The sequence below is a fragment of the Tetrao urogallus genome, assembly GCF_951394365.1.
Source record: "Tetrao urogallus genome assembly, chromosome: 1".
NCBI classification, from domain to species: domain Eukaryota; kingdom Metazoa; phylum Chordata; class Aves; order Galliformes; family Phasianidae; genus Tetrao; species Tetrao urogallus.
Genome location: NC_136813.1, coordinates 158,298,971 through 158,316,359, shown reverse-complemented (window position 1 = coordinate 158,316,359; position 17,389 = coordinate 158,298,971). Strand labels below are relative to the sequence as shown.

At 40.5% G+C, this 17,389-nt stretch overlaps 2 protein-coding genes across 2 annotated transcripts in view; both read right to left on the bottom strand.

The window, feature by feature from the left end:
• Positions 1 to 7,106, bottom strand: part of PTPRB (protein tyrosine phosphatase receptor type B) — a gene marked incomplete at its 5' end in the record, with an annotated part of 61,443 nt that extends 54,337 nt beyond the window's left edge. The window contains 2 exons of the mRNA XM_079538127.1: positions 5,431 to 5,823; positions 7,052 to 7,106. Coding sequence (XP_079394253.1) covers positions 5,431 to 5,823; positions 7,052 to 7,106 — 448 coding nt within the window. The remainder of the gene's footprint in view (positions 1 to 5,430; positions 5,824 to 7,051) is intronic.
• Positions 7,107 to 8,963: 1,857 nt separating this feature from the next.
• Positions 8,964 to 17,389, bottom strand: part of PTPRR (protein tyrosine phosphatase receptor type R) — a gene marked incomplete at both ends in the record, with an annotated part of 144,341 nt that continues 135,915 nt past the window's right edge. The window contains 2 exon segments of the mRNA XM_079546006.1: positions 8,964 to 9,057; positions 15,508 to 15,621. Of these exon segments, the coding sequence (XP_079402132.1) occupies positions 8,964 to 9,057; positions 15,508 to 15,621 (208 nt within the window).

The window sequence follows — 17,389 nt, the reverse complement described above, 5'->3', positions numbered from 1 at the left end:
TGCCAGGAAAACGCGTGGTCTCAGACCTGTGCCACCAGTCTGGGGAAGTAATAGGAAGGGGCACTGGGTCACTGCCCCACCTGGCTCTTTTCTTCAGCTTCAGCCTTCAACCAGAGGCTAACAACCTATGACAGTAGGCCATACTGAAACTTGGGGCATGTATAGCAGCACTTTCCATGGATGCAGTGTCCAGCTCTCCCTGCCTTTCAAGCATATCATGGTCCAGGTTTAAATTATCTAAGGAAAGCCACTAGAGTCCTAGTATAAGGGCCCTCACGTATCTTCTTCAGTAGCAGACACTTGCAAAAGAGAACTCTTTACTACAAGACTCCAACAAACAGATTTCTACAAACTTGAATTTCAAATTTGTATCCCTTATAAACCAGAAAAAACTCACCTCCTATCTGGATATCAGCTAAGTACACAGGAATCACGCCAGTGGGGTTTCTCAGAAGTGTTTAATGTTGTTCTAGCAGTTCTCTTTGGAAAACAGTCATAAAACTGTTCATGGGAACAGAACTGCAGAACTGACAGTGACATTGATCAATAGTGGCTGAATGATGTACAGTGTGTGAACATACCATTGTAATCATCGGTAGCACACCCTGGAGAAATTATGACATTATGACTAAGTGCGTATTTCATCCATGGGGTGTACTGCAAACTGCAGCAATCTGCACAGCAGCAGGCCACTTACAAGCAAAAGAAATCCATCAGTTCTGCATGTATGCTGAGCAAAGCGCTGTGTGAATATTGCTGGTTCCTTGTCAAGTACCAGGAACCCTATAGCAGTGCTTTCAGGCTTGGGCAAGCCAGTGTGGGGCAGCTTGCTGCAGCTACTTGCATTGGATCAACCTGCCTGCCTCCATAAAGCACAGCTTCAGAGCACAGAGGCTGCATTGCTAGTGAAACACAAATGATTCAGTTATCTGTTGTATAAGAAAAAATGCTGTGTAAGGCTGCATCTAACTTGCTGACAGCAAGATTTTACACTCAGAGGGGTGGTTTTATAATCTCTGTACATGCAGGAAAATTAATTCTCTTTCTGGTTGCCTACTGAGTACTTGCAAATAAACTGCAAGAAGAAAAACTTTTAAAAAAATGCTTGCAGGAATATGACAATAACAAAATTGCTAAGTTGTCTTTTTTACCCCATGCTTTTGAAAACTGCAAAATGTTTGCCACTTCAGAAAAAATGTCTTATTTATCTGAAATACTGTAGAGGTTACAGAGGCTTGCTTTTCATGCCAGAGAGGATGGATATCTCCTGGACTTGCTGGGTTTTGAAATGCTGAAGTAGCTATTTGGAAGCTCTTTCAGCACCAGTGCCAGCAGAAGATCCCAGATAACAATGGTGATAATGCCATAGCTCTATCAGCCCTGCTTCTGGCCCAGCCCCAGCTCACCCGGAAGTGTTTTTGTAGGATCCAGGCCCCATTAACTCCATGGAGTTAATGAAGAGAGCTTAGAAGGTTAGCTGCTTAGAAGGTTAGCTGCTGTGTAGACACTTAGGGTTCTGTTCAGTTGCCTAAATGTTGATACTTTGTGTGATCTGAAATGCCCTAGGGCACCTGACGCAGATGCTTACGGCTCTCATAGGGCCAAAGGAAGACCTATGTCTTTCTGGGTAGGCAGAAGCAGGTCTGGAGCACTGCAGATGGCATGAAAGCACTTAAATTGGGGCAGTGGTATTAAGCCCTTTCTGATATTTGGATATCTAGAAGCTGAAATTCAGTCTGCTCTCTACAATGAGATCAATACAAAATAAAGAGAGAACTTAATTATGAGAATTACCAGTCTAGTTGCTGGAATTGATATTTTTGTTAGCACTTGCAGCTCGGATGAAATAGTAAAGCAGGCCAAGCCATCCTCTTGGTTGCTCTGGGGAGCTGCTTTTGTCACTACATTTCCCATGAAAGTAGCTTATCTGTTTTTATTCTATATTCATTGAACTAGACATCACTGAAACTTTGAAAAATTACCTAAATGAAAGACTTGGACTATAGTGTAATTTTTTCTGTTATGTTCAGAAAATGTAAAATACATTTATCTTTGAGCTTCTCTCAGTGTGGTATTAGATTGTGTGCAGGGACTTGTAGTCATGCCCAGGGGTCTGACACTGATAGTTTCCTTTTTCCAGGAGGAGCTGAGCAGAAGTGGTTAGCCAGGTATTGGTTAGAGCAAAGAAGAAGATTCAAGTAATTTTTAGTGTTTCACTTTAGTATTTTCTAATCAAACTCTTTTGCTTAATAAACCCTATAATAGTTCAGGGAGATCAAAACAGGTTTGGCTAAATGGTATTTTGGGAAAAAAGTTTGAGTTCACTCAAAAGTAAAGTGAAAATACTGACTCTTCCTGGTCTATTTTATTGTGGAGAAAAATGTAAAGGGCACACAGAAAAATCCAACCTGTTAGCAACCTGTGGATGCATTGCTGCAGTTATTACCAACACTATGGTGGAAAAGTGAAGGCCCAGAGATATTAATATGATTACAAAATTGAGTGAGAGTGGAAACTTTTCCTGCACTTCTGCCACTTTTCTTTGGCGTTCTTCCCCTTTCCCAAGAAGACCAGCAGGATGATGCACTTATCTTTCCTTACCATACTGCTCACCTGGTTCAGAGTATACCCTGAGCGTACACTGCCCTGCTCTCCGACCCATCTCACCACTGATGATGATAGGAGTTTTGGTAGTGGAGGTAGTGCTCATGTATGGACTAGCCAAACTGAAAATGGGATAATGGGAAGGGAGAAGCCAATGTGACAAGGTGATAAGGAAGCAAAGATACAGAACCAGAAGCTGGGATGGGATCAGAGGCAGGAGGCAACAGTCAGTGACAGAGGGCATGTCAGCATTTTGCTTATGTATAATATTTGATATTTTGTCAATGTCAGAGTGTAATCAAAACAGATAAAAAGGTACGGTTTGTCTTTCTTGTCTGTTTTATATCGTTGCAGATCCCACTATGCTTCTTAAATACCTGACATGCAACAGTAAGTAATCAAGCCATGCTCCTCTTCTGAACAAAGTTTAATCCTGGTAACCACAGTTGTAGGGTTTTGCAGCTACATTTACTTCAGGAGATGTCCCTATTGTATATGTTGCAGCAGAAGGGAAATGCAACACAGAGTACTGCATTACAAAACAGTTCATGTCAACTTCTGTGACTAGACTGCCCTCCAGGCCACACATCAGTCTCTACAGCACTGTGAGTAATGTCAACATGCAGCTTGGACTTTTATCTCCCTGTTTGAAATCATTCTTCAGTTAGTGAATAATTTTCAGTCTAAAGTTTTTTGCAGTTGTTGGGTTTGGAGCATGTTCTTTATCTGAGCTGATATATGGCATTTAATTCAGTAAATTACTCCATTGTGAAAATATCAATGTTTTTCTATTAATACTATGAAAAACAATTATAATAAAATGTGATATTAGTCAGGAGTAGAAAAATATACAACCATTTCAGCTCCAAAGATTGCTTAGTTTTTACCATCTTATCTAAATATAGATTGAATATATAATTTTAGACTTATCCCCTGCAGGTTTTGCTGAATTTAGACAGATGTGCTTAGAAGAGTAATTTTAAGAATTCAGCATTGAAATTTTTGACGTTTATATGACCATCAAGATCAGCACTGTGGGAATTAGATTTTTTTATTGCAGTACTTATTAATATTTTCATTTGAAAAAATGCATCTCTTTGCATTACTTCTACTCTTGAATACTTGGAATTCTTAGTTAAGTATTGTGGATCACAAGGTGTAATTCACTCAGCTTCCATGAACTGTCAAAAAGGAGATAACTAATACAGTGAATCAGCAGGCTTCTTTACCAGGACAATTGTCTTTGCTCAGTACTCATTGGTCTTAAATTGCTCCTCCTCTGATGATGAGTAAGAAAAGGATTCAAGTTTACCTTAAATCTATTAGGCAACACTTTATCCAGCTATCAGCAGAAGTAACACTGCCTGGATACCTCATCTTAACTTCTCACAATGTCTTTGAATAAGCTACTCTCACTCTACTCACAGGTACACAGAACTTCATATTATTTTGCCTTCTAAATCTTTAAAATATATGGTAAGGCTGGGACTGCATCTCAGTCAATTTTCCTTTCCTTGATTGTGCAAGTTTTCCTTTCAGACTTACACTGAAGTGAGTGGTCCTGTTGCTGTGCCAAGGTTGCTGCAAATGCTGATTGGCTGAAAAAAATTGGTACCTTAGAAGGAATGGGAGGATCAGCTATCAATCATACCCCAACATTCTTGGGTTAGAAAGAACAAGGAATTTGTTTTAAATGTTCTGAAAACTTGGCCGGATGCAAAAGCATTGAATCGTGAAACATTTTAAAAATCATGTAAATACAAGAATAAATGGTGTGTTTCCCACTAAGAGTCTTAACTGTGCAGGTTGTCTTCACTTACCACAAAGAGCAACTTCAAAATGTGCAAGTAGAATACCAAAAGGATTGTTATGAATGATTGACAACAGGATATCAAGGAAAACATAACTAAATAAATTAAAACCTTCCTTTTTTTTTTTTGCTACAGATATGTAATATATGTAATGCAGGTGTATTAACACATCCAGAAGCATGTGCACAGGCCCATGCATATCTAAATGCCATGGCAGGAATTTCTAAGATTGTATTCAGGATTTTGAATGCTCTCATAGACATTCCATCCAAGGGTAGAGTGAATCTGTATAAACATATGAATGTGTAACTATACGGCTCAACTGATCATGCCTTTGGGGTAATCAGAGTAATAAATGTATTTTGATTTTCTGATACTTTCTTGTTCTTGACAGATTGAATCTGGATTGTGTGATAAAATGAATGAGGAGAAGGACTTGCACACATCCATATTTTAAAAACTACAAGGAATTATAATCTATGTTTCCGTTTACAAATAAAGAAGGAAATGACACAGGAATAGTGAGCTGAGTTTGTACGTAAGTATTTTGATCCATGGACTGTGAGTAGAGAAGAGGGGGGGACATCCTGATTGGAAAAAAAAACTGATTTTCAGAAAGACAGCACTAATGTCAACTTTCCTTTTATGGTTTTTTAACTCTTTTTTTTTTACTATGAAAAAATGTTTTTATGTGTGAATCAAACAGCATAATTCTTAATGTTTGAGTAAGCATAGAAGAGACATTTTTGTTACTTAAACTTATCATAGAACTATAGATTCACAGAATGGCTTAGGTTGGAGGAGACCTTAAAGATCATCCTGTTCCAACTGCCCTTCTGTGAGTAGTTACCACCCCACCCACCAGATCATGCTGCCCAGGACCCCATCCAACCTGGCTTTGAACACCTCCAGGAATAGGGCATCCACAACCCTTCTGGGCAGCCTGTGCCAGTGCTTTACTAAACTCCACCAAACTCACCAACTTCCAAGGTATGTTTTCAAAGGAATAGCTCACCTTGCTTTGAACACAGATTTACATAGACAGGTTTTCCCATCTCGTTGGCTTCAAGCTGCATCCATGTATGAAGATATTTCTTACTCTGCTTGGCCATTACCTTCTGACCTTGCTTGGTAAGAAAGAGTGAGCTGTTGGCTACCTTCAGGAGCCCATCTTCCTCGTGGCAAGTCCACCTAACTGCCTGAGAGCAATTGATGATGATGCTGCGAGAGGACAGTGCGGAGCGTGTGGAGATGCTCAGGCACTGTCCAGATTTCACGTGGAGGAGCCTGTCATCAGCCATCCATTGCCACTGCTGGTTGGGGCTGCTCATATTGCACCTTTCCATAATGACTCCTCTCCTTTCTGAAAGACACTGCTGTCTCTGGACATGGATGATCAGAAACGCTTCTGGAAGTGGAAAATTCCAGAAAATACAATTGATTATACATGGTCATTTAACAAAAAGTAAATTCTTGATGATTTAAAATACATTAGCAAATAAATCTCCCCGCTTTCTATACATTTAACTTTCCATGTGTTGAACCTATATGAAAGAACCCAAAATGCAAGCACTATTTCACAGTAATGTCAAGATACAAAAGCAAACTGTTGTGGCAAGTGCCACCTTGACCTTCATTAGAAATAAAAATGAAGAAAAATCTAAACTGGATATAAAAGAAATACAAGAATTTCTAGGTTAAGATACCGGTTCTAAACACCCCACTTTCCCCTCTTGAAAACATACACTCATCTACAAGATGTCTGTCTTTTTTTTTCAGTTTTATGGTCCAGTATTTTTGAGGTATAATTTTCTGCCTGAAAATTGGCTTAGTAAAACTCGTAGTGTCAGTGAAGAAAACACTAAGAAAAATGCCTCTCAGTACACATGCCTTTATAGGAATGGAGGCTCCTTATGGATAGGAAGTACGTCTCTTACAGGATTTACTCCAGTATCTCTAGCTGCTAGTTCTGTGACCACCTTAATTTGTATCTGCTCAGCTCTTTGTTCTGCCATACATAAATACCGAAAGCAAACATTTAAATGAAAACAACTGCAACTCATTTATCAAAAAGCTCTAAAGTTACCAGGGCAAAAAAAAAGCACACATCATGGAGCACAGATCTGGATATTTCAAGTGCAGCCTCTCTGCCCCATCTTATTTATGTTTTTCTCTTCTTCTGCTCTCAGTTACTCAAACATCTTATTAGTTATGTTTTTAGTTATAACATTTTATTAATCACAGCTAAAACCAATGCGTATTTCGCTACGTTGAGGTTTTTCATTCCTCTGTTTTTACACTTCTGGGTAGTTTCCAACTAAGCATCACAGAAAACTCCTGTTTCTGGAAGTTATACAAAGCAGAAAGAAAAATAGGAATTTTCCCCTTCGAAGAGATTGCTCCAAAGCTCATCTCCTGCATTGTCAAGCAAGAGATCTTAAAAACAAAAAGAGGTATATCCAGCACTGAAAGAGAAACCTAAACAGAACTTTCTGCGTTGGCCCTGCCCCCCATTCCCCTTGTATGAGCTCAAGCAAAGAAGTGACACTGTTCTGTAAGTCCCTGGCTGCCTTGGAGGTTTCTGCTCAGTGGTGGAAAGACCGAACGGTGGAGGAGAGGTGGGGAGAGACACTTACCTGAAAACATGAAGGGAAGACAGGTAAAAACCAGGACGTGAATTAAAGACTCCATTTTCCCTCTAGCAACTGCCCATGCTTCTCTTAAAAAAAAACCACCTCAGATAAGCGAAGCGAAGGCTAGGAAGGAAACGTGCCTTCACAGGGGGAAAAAGTCAGTGACGAGCACTTCCTTCTATTCAATTGTTTTGGGGAGTTTTACACCACTTTGTCGTTTCATGTGATTCTTCACAATTTACTAGCTGCTTTATTTTGGAAAAATGCAAACACACAAGGCGCTAAAAGAGATGGTTGAACCTCTTTAAGCTAAAAGTCCAAAGAAAAGGGATAGTACTTTTGTGTAATTAATTGCCTGTGAAATGTTATCAGTTCTCTAGTGATCTGGATGGTGCTGAATAAGTATTACCCAGAGAACATGTACACATTTTTGTAATTATTTGTGATCAAGCAAAACCCTGATATTGATATTTCTAGCTCTACAAGTCCTAAAAAGCCAAGCAGAGATAGGGAGGAGAAGGAGGAGTAGAGGAGGCAGGTTTCTCAGGTATGGGCTTTATATGTATATATATATATATATATAAATATAAACTCCCTTGAGGATCAGGTGCTGCTGATTATGCCTTCACCAGGTGTTCCACTTTGGTGAATGTCAGTAGGATTTACTCTCCAGTGGTCTGAAGCCATGATGTATATAACCAAACTGTACCATGCTCTGCCTGTTCTGGGAGTACAAGAGTATGCGTCAAATTACTCTAAGCAAAAAAAAAACAACCCAGAGACTTCAGTAAATGTTTTATATCAAGTGTAATTTATTAGCAGTATGAAGCAAAATCAACATCACTGCATTAAAAACTCATGATACCCTGTGAACAGACTTCCCAGTGTTGTAAGTCATAATGCCAACTTTGCTTTTCTCTGAAAAACAAATTCTTACTGAGCAGTAAGGAAACAGTCATAGCAGCATTTTCGTTCTTGTATAACCTGCCATGGAACAGTCCATATCACTAAAGGCATCTATCTCTTACTGAAAGAGATAGAGCAGATAAACAACGTAAGCAAAAAATTCCATATTAATAAAAGACAGACAAATATTTAAAATCCTCACCATTTAATATATGCTACAAAGTTTCTTTTAAAACTTTAAAGTAAAATGACTTACACAATTTACAAATACACTGGATTCAGGTCTGTAGCAGAAGCATGTTCTAGGACAGTCAACAGTAGAGGGTAAACACATACACACTGAATAACAGACATTGTGCTCTGCAGCTGCTCCGTAAGACCTACAGTAAATACACATTTAATAGTTAATAGTATGAAGAACATATATTTCCATATAAAATATTAACTGCTTTTGAATATTTTCAAAAACAAGACTTAAATCTCATCTTTTTCTTTTTTTAAATCCATTATTGAACACTTGCAATTTTAGCAGCAAGAATATTATGTGGCCAAGAAACAAGCTCACCACATAATCAGTAATAGCACTTTACAGTACAGTTGACAGTCCATTCACAAGACATTTTGCAAACATTAAAGCATTTATACACTTGATAAACATTTCTTCAGAAGAAGTTTCTATGTCCAGTCGACTCCGGCAGTAGCACATACATACATTCCATACGGCAGATACCAGATTACAGAATTAACCCACCTTTAGATATATATGTGAAATCCATGTGTAGTTTCAGTACAGTACCTTCTTTATAAATCATTTTTGGGAAGCTCACAATACATTCATATACAGTAAAGGTCCAGCAATCTTTATACTCTTGCCAAACTGTCCACAATCCTTTCAGAAGTTGGCTTCAAAGCCACTCTTCTCACTGCAGTAAACTCCTTGAAGGAGCTGCTGGTAGGTAATGAAATAAATTACCTCAAGAGACAGACATTTGGTTTTACCTCCTTGCCTTCACTGGACAGCTTCTGCAGAAAGTCGGCTTTCATACAGACTTAGTGCATGGTGCACAAATTCATACTGTTCACTGGTCTGAACCATTCCACCTCTGAAAAGAAAAGGCAGAGGAATTAAATCTTATCTGTTACAAATGCAACAACTTCCAGCCCCTGCCAGCTCCATGGCTAGGTAAGGACTTTTCTCAATTTTTAACCTAGCGTTTGCTTCAGCAAGAGGGAGATTTCCTACCCAGAAGTACTTCCTTTATGACTTATGTCATCCAGCACACGTATAGCATGAACTGCTGGTGCTGATAATATCAGAGTAAGAACTAGAGAAGGAATCCGATGTTTTCATTGTTAAAACCTGTTTTGAAATTCAACATTAACATTCACATTCAACATTCACATTCATAGAGAATTTTGCTCAGTCACTTGGGCATGGAGGGCCAGATACATAGAATCTGCACTGCCACAGATGGAGCAAGGGAGTATTCTGAATCTGGCCTTTCATTTTTGTCCTTTAGTATAAATGTAACCTTCGCTGACCCTCAGATAGCCTGTACAGAGAACAGCTCTTCCTGTCTTCTTTCTAACGCCTACAATGCATCCTGTCTGAACACGCAGCAACCTAGGAAATTTTAGAGCAGTGACTCATTTCAACACCAGCAATACAAAAGAGTTTAACCTGACCACAAAAAGGACTAATTACAGTCAGACTGTAGTAGATGCCTACACTTAATACATTCAACTGCTAACAATTCCTTTTTTAGGTGGAACCATGAGGATCTAGTCTTGCACATCCAGTGCCAACTGCAGTAGGAAGAGGATGATGTCCTACAGGAGGCAGATGCAATACTCAGCTATACTCAGTTCTGAAATGAAACTGAGCTTCATTCAGAAAGTACCAGGATCGTTCAGATCTCACTTTTCATCAAGCAAAGGCTGTCAGGATATTCAAAGCAATGTGATCATCCTTATTTTACCACAGAAGGGCTGCCTACTTCTGTGACATGAATTAGTAAATGGCCTTAGGGGAAAGGATGACATTAAGATGTGTATTGTATTTGGCATAAGCTAAACCTTCACGAAAGCAACGAAATGCAGAGAGGGATTTAGCTCCAGAGTGATGTAGAAGCCAGGCACCTTACAGCAGAAGCTCAGACAATCTCCCATGGGATCACAAGCAGCAGCAACAAAGGGGCTTACTGATATAGAACCGGGTGGAAAATGGTAACAATGCCTTGGTAAATATTGTCCAATAGTATCAGATAAGTTTGTCTGCTACCATAAGGTAGCAGATCCTCAGTGCTACTGGATGGTTAAATGATTGTAGCAGCAAAAATGATTAAGTTAATACCTACTTCTGTAGGAAAGTGACCAGCTGTCTCTACTCCTCCAGTGTGCTCAGACAACTGTAAAACCCTTTTTAGTGAGCTGCATGTCTATTATGATATGTTGCTTTTAGGAATTAAATCACAAGTCTCCAAATGGTCCCATCCAGTGCAAAAAAGCAGCAGCTTCTTCACTTTGCCAACAAAGACATCCACAAATCCATAACTCTTGGCTGCCTGCTGCCTGCAGCCGCTCTTTCCTCTGTGCTCATCTTCAGCCTGGAGATCCAGCAAGAGTCTAAAGGTGACGGAAGGGCTTTGCTCTGGTCCTCTGCGCTGCTTGGCCTCCTTCCTTCCTCCTCAGCCTATGTCCCCTTCCTAGCCTGCTCTGTCCCTCTGCCAGCGCTTTCAGGAGCGTTTCCCAGCTCCAATCCACTGTGATAAGGGGTGAAGGAAGGGAAAGCGTCCAGGGACCAACATGTGGCAGGAAGAGAAGGTTAAAACTGCCTTGGCTGCACTAAGCCATTTGTGGAGATGACCCCTGCATCTACCTCTGTCGAAATGAAGTAACACACAAAATCCCCAGGGCATACATAAGCCTATGTGGGGCTGAGCATTTGCTCCATGCTTATAAGCAAAACTGAGCTGTTGTGGTGCTTCCAAATCCTGTGTGGGCATGGCAGTGCACATCCTTGCTGGCCAAGTCTTAGAGGTTAAGACAACTTGGTTTTGCCTGTCACCCGTGGGACCATTCCCTTTGTTTCTGTGAAGGGCTCATACTTAATATCAAGAAATGATCACCCTAGAACATCATTTTGTGCAAAATGCTGCATGAAGGAGTGTTATTTTTTCAGGCGGAAATCTGCTCTAAGAGAGACTTTTCCTCTGTCATATTCCCTGTGCCCAGGAGGGAAAGACTCACAGCTGCAGCACCTCTGGGTCTGCAGCCCTTGTCCTCAGCTAACCCACACTGCCAGCTCCTCCAAAAGCTGCCTCTGCTTCTCTGGGACTCACTGGGCTGGTGCTTGGAAGAAACAAACCCTGGTGTGCTGAGGACTTGGGCACCGCCATCATGTCTGCCTGGGCAGCCATGACAGAGGGGAGGCTCTCGTTCACTACCCTCGGGCTTGCTGTAAGTGCAGCTGCATGCAGTCTGCTCCAGAATGAATGTGATGCAGAGTTTGGAATTTCTTTTTTTTTAAACCTGAGGTGATTAGTCAAAACACTTAAACAATGAATTGACGCACGCTGGAAACTCTTTTCATCCTGTCTGAGGAGCCAAAGCAAAATTATTGGACGTTATTCCAAGAATGTGCCTTTAAGGTTAAAGAATGTGCAAAGTTTCTCGATATCACAGCACGCCTTGAAGATGCTTCACATCAAACATTTCCTGTTTCTGCTGCAAAACATAAAAAAAATGAACTGGGAAAGAGGAAAAAAAAAAAAAAAAGCTGAGCAGAGCGGAGGGTCTATCTTTCTATGAAGCCACTCAGATCATAGCTGTATCTTTATCCTGGGTCAAGTTTTTGAGTGGATGGCGCACTTCCTCATGTTAGCTCAACACAGGCAGTTGCTGAGAGATCCTTTCACCCCTCAACAACCTCCTTTGTTATACTGAGCAGCTAAGAACACAAAACCGGGACATTCTGGGAACAGCTGTCACCTCATTCTCTATTGGAACTCTATTTCAAACTACTAAATAACTACCAGCATCATCTGCTCTATACTGAGAGCCCATCCAACACAGCTCTATGTTCTGCTCTCCTATTGGTAGAAATTGGGCCATGGGCCCACATGTCAGAAAAGTCACACAAGTCGATACCACCAAATGTATTCATTCCATCAGCAGGTCTGCATTTGAGTGGTGTAGCTCCACGCATGAACGAACTTGGTTGAGAACCTCGTGGAGATGAGGTATCAGAGATGAAAAGATTCAATGCGCACATCAGGCAAGTTTCTAGGTGTCACATAGGCAGTTTTCTGTTTAAACACTGTATTCTCTTTTGTGAGGGCAATCTGTACAAAGAATAAATTGCAGCCTGCTGATGCCCAGCATCACGAGGATGAGGGCCTCATCTGTTTCTGCTCTGCTGCTTTGCTTATATGGGCCATGCCAGTAATTGAAGTGTAACACAGTGATGGCCACAGACAGCTCTGGTAGCTGAGTTTAGTGGGAGGTTGAGCTCATTTTGTCAGCTTCAAGCCACTTGTAGTGACCTTATCTTACATCCCACCTGCAGTAATCTCATATCAGGACTCTCAGGAGAAGCTGATCTCATGGAGCTTTGTGTATTACAGTGATACTTGGCCACTTGATGAACCTGTGGGCTGGTTGGGCTGGCAGTAGCTATTGTGGTCTGAGGGGCTGCTAAGCTCTGCCTTAGCAAATCTTGCCATAAGCTAACTGCCAGGTGAGTGAGAGCCGTCCTGCAATATGACCAGCTGGAAAAGGGAAAGGAAAAAGAGCTTTTGGTGTAATAGAGTTTTGCCTGGGAAAATGCCATCACAAATTAAAACACAAAAAACATACTTTTTGTCTCAGGCAGTGCCTGGGAATATGAAAAACTGAGAAATCTTCACCAAGATCTCTGCAGTCAATTTGTATTTTCTGAAACTTGAAGAAATATGGAAATGCACAAATCACTTATAACAAGCTTTGGGTCATTGATACTGCTATGCTGAATGTTGTTTATATTTATATTTGGGTCAGGTTTCTATTCTCTTTCCAAGTTTATCATGGCTACTAATACATATAAGAAAGTTCATTGGCAAGATATACTTAACCAAACTGTGTTGTCAGTAATAATGCTGAAAATATGGAATATTATTTCTGTGGTTGAAATAATGACAGAAAAACTGATGTAACAGAGAACAATTTGCTTCCACTTCTCTACACTGTAGTGGAAGAGCAATGAGAAAAAGGCTATCTTATAGTAAAAATACTAAAACAAGGAAGAACACTATAAGCTATAAGAACTCTTATATATATATATCTATATCCATAAGAACACTTAAAATAAGATGAGTAGATAACCAGGATGGAGTTAGAAGTTTGGAGCTGATAATTTAAAACAGAGTAAGCTTTTTTTTTCCCCCACTCATCTCTTCCATCTTCTCGGTTGCTGTGATTTTTAGGTCAGGAACTCCCCTTGGAGAATTTTACACTCCAAGTGGTTCGTGTTGCCCTGTAAGGATCACATTACAACCTCCACTGTGATGAAGGCGTGTGGGAGGGTAAGGGCAGAGGAGGTGATGCATAAACACAGTCAGCTATACAGATTCTGGTCCTTCTGCAGATTGTGGCTCCAGTTCAGCATTTCAGAATGCTTCAGAACACAAAAATCCTTAACTGTCCCTTTGACCTGAGCTCTTTTTCAGCATTTGCACTCCTTATGGGTTGTTTCCATTTAAAGAAGAAAAGTATGTCAGAAGCAGGTACAGACTTGGAGACTTAATCAAGGAGACTATATGACCTGGTACCTATGGCAGTCGTGAGACTTTTCTGTTCTTGGTGCAACCCTATTTATTTACTTTATACAAAATCCTGTTTCCCTAAGCAGAATAAGAAAGAAAAGTACAACCAAGCGAACTGCTTGCACGGTACACAATACCCACATCCTCCTCTCCAACACAAATCTCTTTGGCCATGGTTTCACAAAACAAAGCATTCTGCAACAATGCTGGCTTGCAGTGCTCCTTCTCCCAAGCCCCACTCCCATGCTGCGAATTCAATCAGGGACTTGATCTGTCTTCAGAAAATTCTGCAACATATGCCTTGCTGTTTTCTCAAACTGAATAACTTTGCCAGCCTAATTCAAAAGGAGTGCCAGCACAACGGAGGGAGTAGCAGCATCAGATTTGGCATACTCTGCTGTATGAAGAAGCTACACACACTGTGTTAGCCTTGATGTCCCTATCTGTTCGTGCTCAAAGACAATCTCTAGCCTCCAGGCTGCCCTGTGTCTCCTGTGACCTAGTGGGGTGCTGCAGACAGCAGAAAGCTTCAGGAAGGAAAGCGAGGAGGGCCAAGAGTCCAGCAACTGCAGTTGCTATCTCAGGAGAATTTTATTCAATAGAGCCTCAGCCAGTTTTACCCAGAAACAATATTCCTTAATCAGGATCTAAATATGAAAGTTTGAATGTTCAGCTAATGCTGTCATACCAGTCAGCAAAAGTGATGGCAGCCACTCCAGTCATGTAAAGTAGCATTCATCTGTGAAGTGGTTTTCACAGTCATTACTGAAGAGTAAACGAGGCTCAGCCTGGCTCCTCCTGAGTTTAGGACACAAGCTGTGAAGAGCAGATGGGTTATAGTTCCTTCCCCCATCCTCTGGTATTTAGATGGCATATACCCTTCAATAAGCTCTTTGTCCTTCAGAGAATGCCCTGCACTGGTGGTAACCACTGTTCAGTGTTAGAACAGCTATAGGCTGGCTTTCAGTCAACAACTGCAATGTATAGTAGTCAGTTCACTGGTCACTGAATGCTCATTTCATCACTGAAAGTACTACTGGGATGTGCACATCATCATGAAATAGATCAAAAACATATCTGAAAAAAATGGAAAAATTACCCCAACCCTAACCCCCACCTCTTTTCTGACTGGATAGGAAGGCAAGATGCTGTGGATCTCCTGTTAAAAATGACTGGAGCACAAACATCTGTACTAACTGTGCCCGCCCCTTGTCATGGCAGAAGGTAGGTCCACTCTCTAAGTGTCAGTGGTATAACCTCCTTGTACAAGAGAAAACAGCAGCAGGAACTCAAGTCCTGAAAGAGTATGAATATAAAAGCAAAGAACTCTATATGCCTAGAAGGAGTAGAAGAGACTTCACAAAAGCTCGTTGTGTTGGACTAGTTCAGCTCATGGTGGGATGCAGAAGAAAATTTCCTTACAATCAGCAGAAGGAGAAGCAGGTCAGCTGGGTCTGCATCTATAGCAGCTATTGGCAATTATTAAATCTTCCTCTGCATGTTAGACATTCAGTAATGTGAACATTTAATTTTGGTGCCCATCAGACTTTCTGAAGACCTTTACTCTTGTTTATCTCTTATCCTTTCGTAACAGCTTTCAGCTACAGCATTGGCCATAAGACACTTTCTGCAAAGATGCAGAAGACATCTGCTGTTTGGGGTCAACTTACAAGTGCAGGAGAATTGAACTAATTCAGTGTAATTTTAAATAAATTCATGTCATTTGACTGATGTATGGTTCTATGAACTCACCTGTCCACTCGTAGCTGGCAAACAATGCTCAATGCATCTACAACTCCTTCTTCCTTCAACTGCTGACAACCAATGGCAGTGGCGATAAAACACCCAGTTCTTCCTATACCAGCACTGAAAAGAGAGCAAAATTTAATGAGTGGAGCAAACTGACTGAAGGAATTAATTGGAAAACATTACACAGACAGGGAAAACACTAAAAATATGACGTGTTAAATTGCTGTAACCAACAAATTCCTACCAAAGAACCTCATTTTCAGAAATAGAAATGAAAGGGTGAGTTCTTCCAGCTGTCAAACTATTGTGGGTAATTCAATTCATGAAGTTTACACACTTCCCATTTGCACACAAGTGTATGGTTAGAAAAACAATCTCCACTATCATCACAAAGTCCAAATATTCTCTAGCATAGTGTAGGCACTGAGAAGGGCAAAAAAAACCAAAACACGTTAAAGGCGTAAGTTAAAGGGACTCTACACTTGAAGTCCTCAAGGACAGAGGAGTTCTGCTCTTCCTCTAACCACAAGGGTAAAAGGACCAAGAACTACGCTAATGAAGTTAACATTCTCTCCTATGATTCTGCGGGAGAGAAAAGGATTTGATACCACAACTCCAGGTTTTACTGATGCCTGCTTGGAAACAGCCATTACAGCTATTATTTTTACCTCCTTGAGCCCCCAGCACTTCTGAAAATCTCTTCCTTGACTATTGGCTTAAGGAATGTGGAATTCGGTGCAGCTCTTCCCTGCCATTCTGCATGGCAGGGAAATACGAGGAAAAAGATTAAAACATGGATTTGGGTCCAGGTGTCCACGCCTGGCTTTAGCGGAAACAGCCAGTTGGTGCCTTGCTTTCTTCATCTCTGCAATAGGTATGAATGCCGCCTGACCCATAAGAGCATTGCAAGTGTTATTTAAATTAAAGCCAGGAAGAATACACTGAGTGTCTTAGATGAAAGCTTGATATATATGAGTGCAAAGTGTTAGCAGACCCACACCCATTTGCTACACCTGAAACAAATCACAACCTACTCACCACAGAATGAAAGACAGGAGTGCTTTAGGGACTCAAGAGAGAACACATCCCTCTGGAACTGAGTATTTCCAAGAGGACTCAGCAGTGTTAAATATGTGAGGATATCTAAGCCTACCATGCAGGGTTAATGAGAGATAAATTTGGCAGTGTAAGAAAAGATCAAGTGAGCTGAAGTTCCTGAGTTGACAGCCAGTCTTCTTGGGCACTGGTATCTATGAGATGTACCAAAAAAGAGAAGGACAGAGTTTATAACAATAAATTTGTAGACATCTGTCTGATGCACAGAGCTAACAAGTTTAAACAATTCAGATGTAAGTGAAATTGAATTGTGGGACAGATTGTTGGTGAATTTGGCTTCACTGACTAAATAGGGTCAAATTAGTTTCTTATTCTATTTCTTATTCTTAAAATTTAAATAATTTTAAGAAAAAATCTTCTCTATCTAAAATAATCAAAATATATTTGCTCTCAAAGCCCCTTGTTGCCATTAAACTCAAATTTATTTTGATGAACTAGATACATATGCAAAGGACAGATTTTAAGGAGCTATTTGCATTGCTTATCACATGCTTTAAACGAACGACATGAATGAGGAAGCTTATATATCTTTCCAGTTAATGCCACTATAGAGACTGTCGAGACTGACTTAAAACTTTTTCCCTTTGGAAATTCTTTTATTTTTGGAGAATCAGATCTGCTGATTTCAAGGAACAAAACAAATGTTCACTCCTTTTTCATGTGTTTGCAGACCAGGAACTGCTCTTTTGCTAAGATGATTAAAGTCCTCCTCATATCCCAAGTCCTGAATGGACTCATCAGCGAAGTCTGTAAGACAGCACCCTATGCT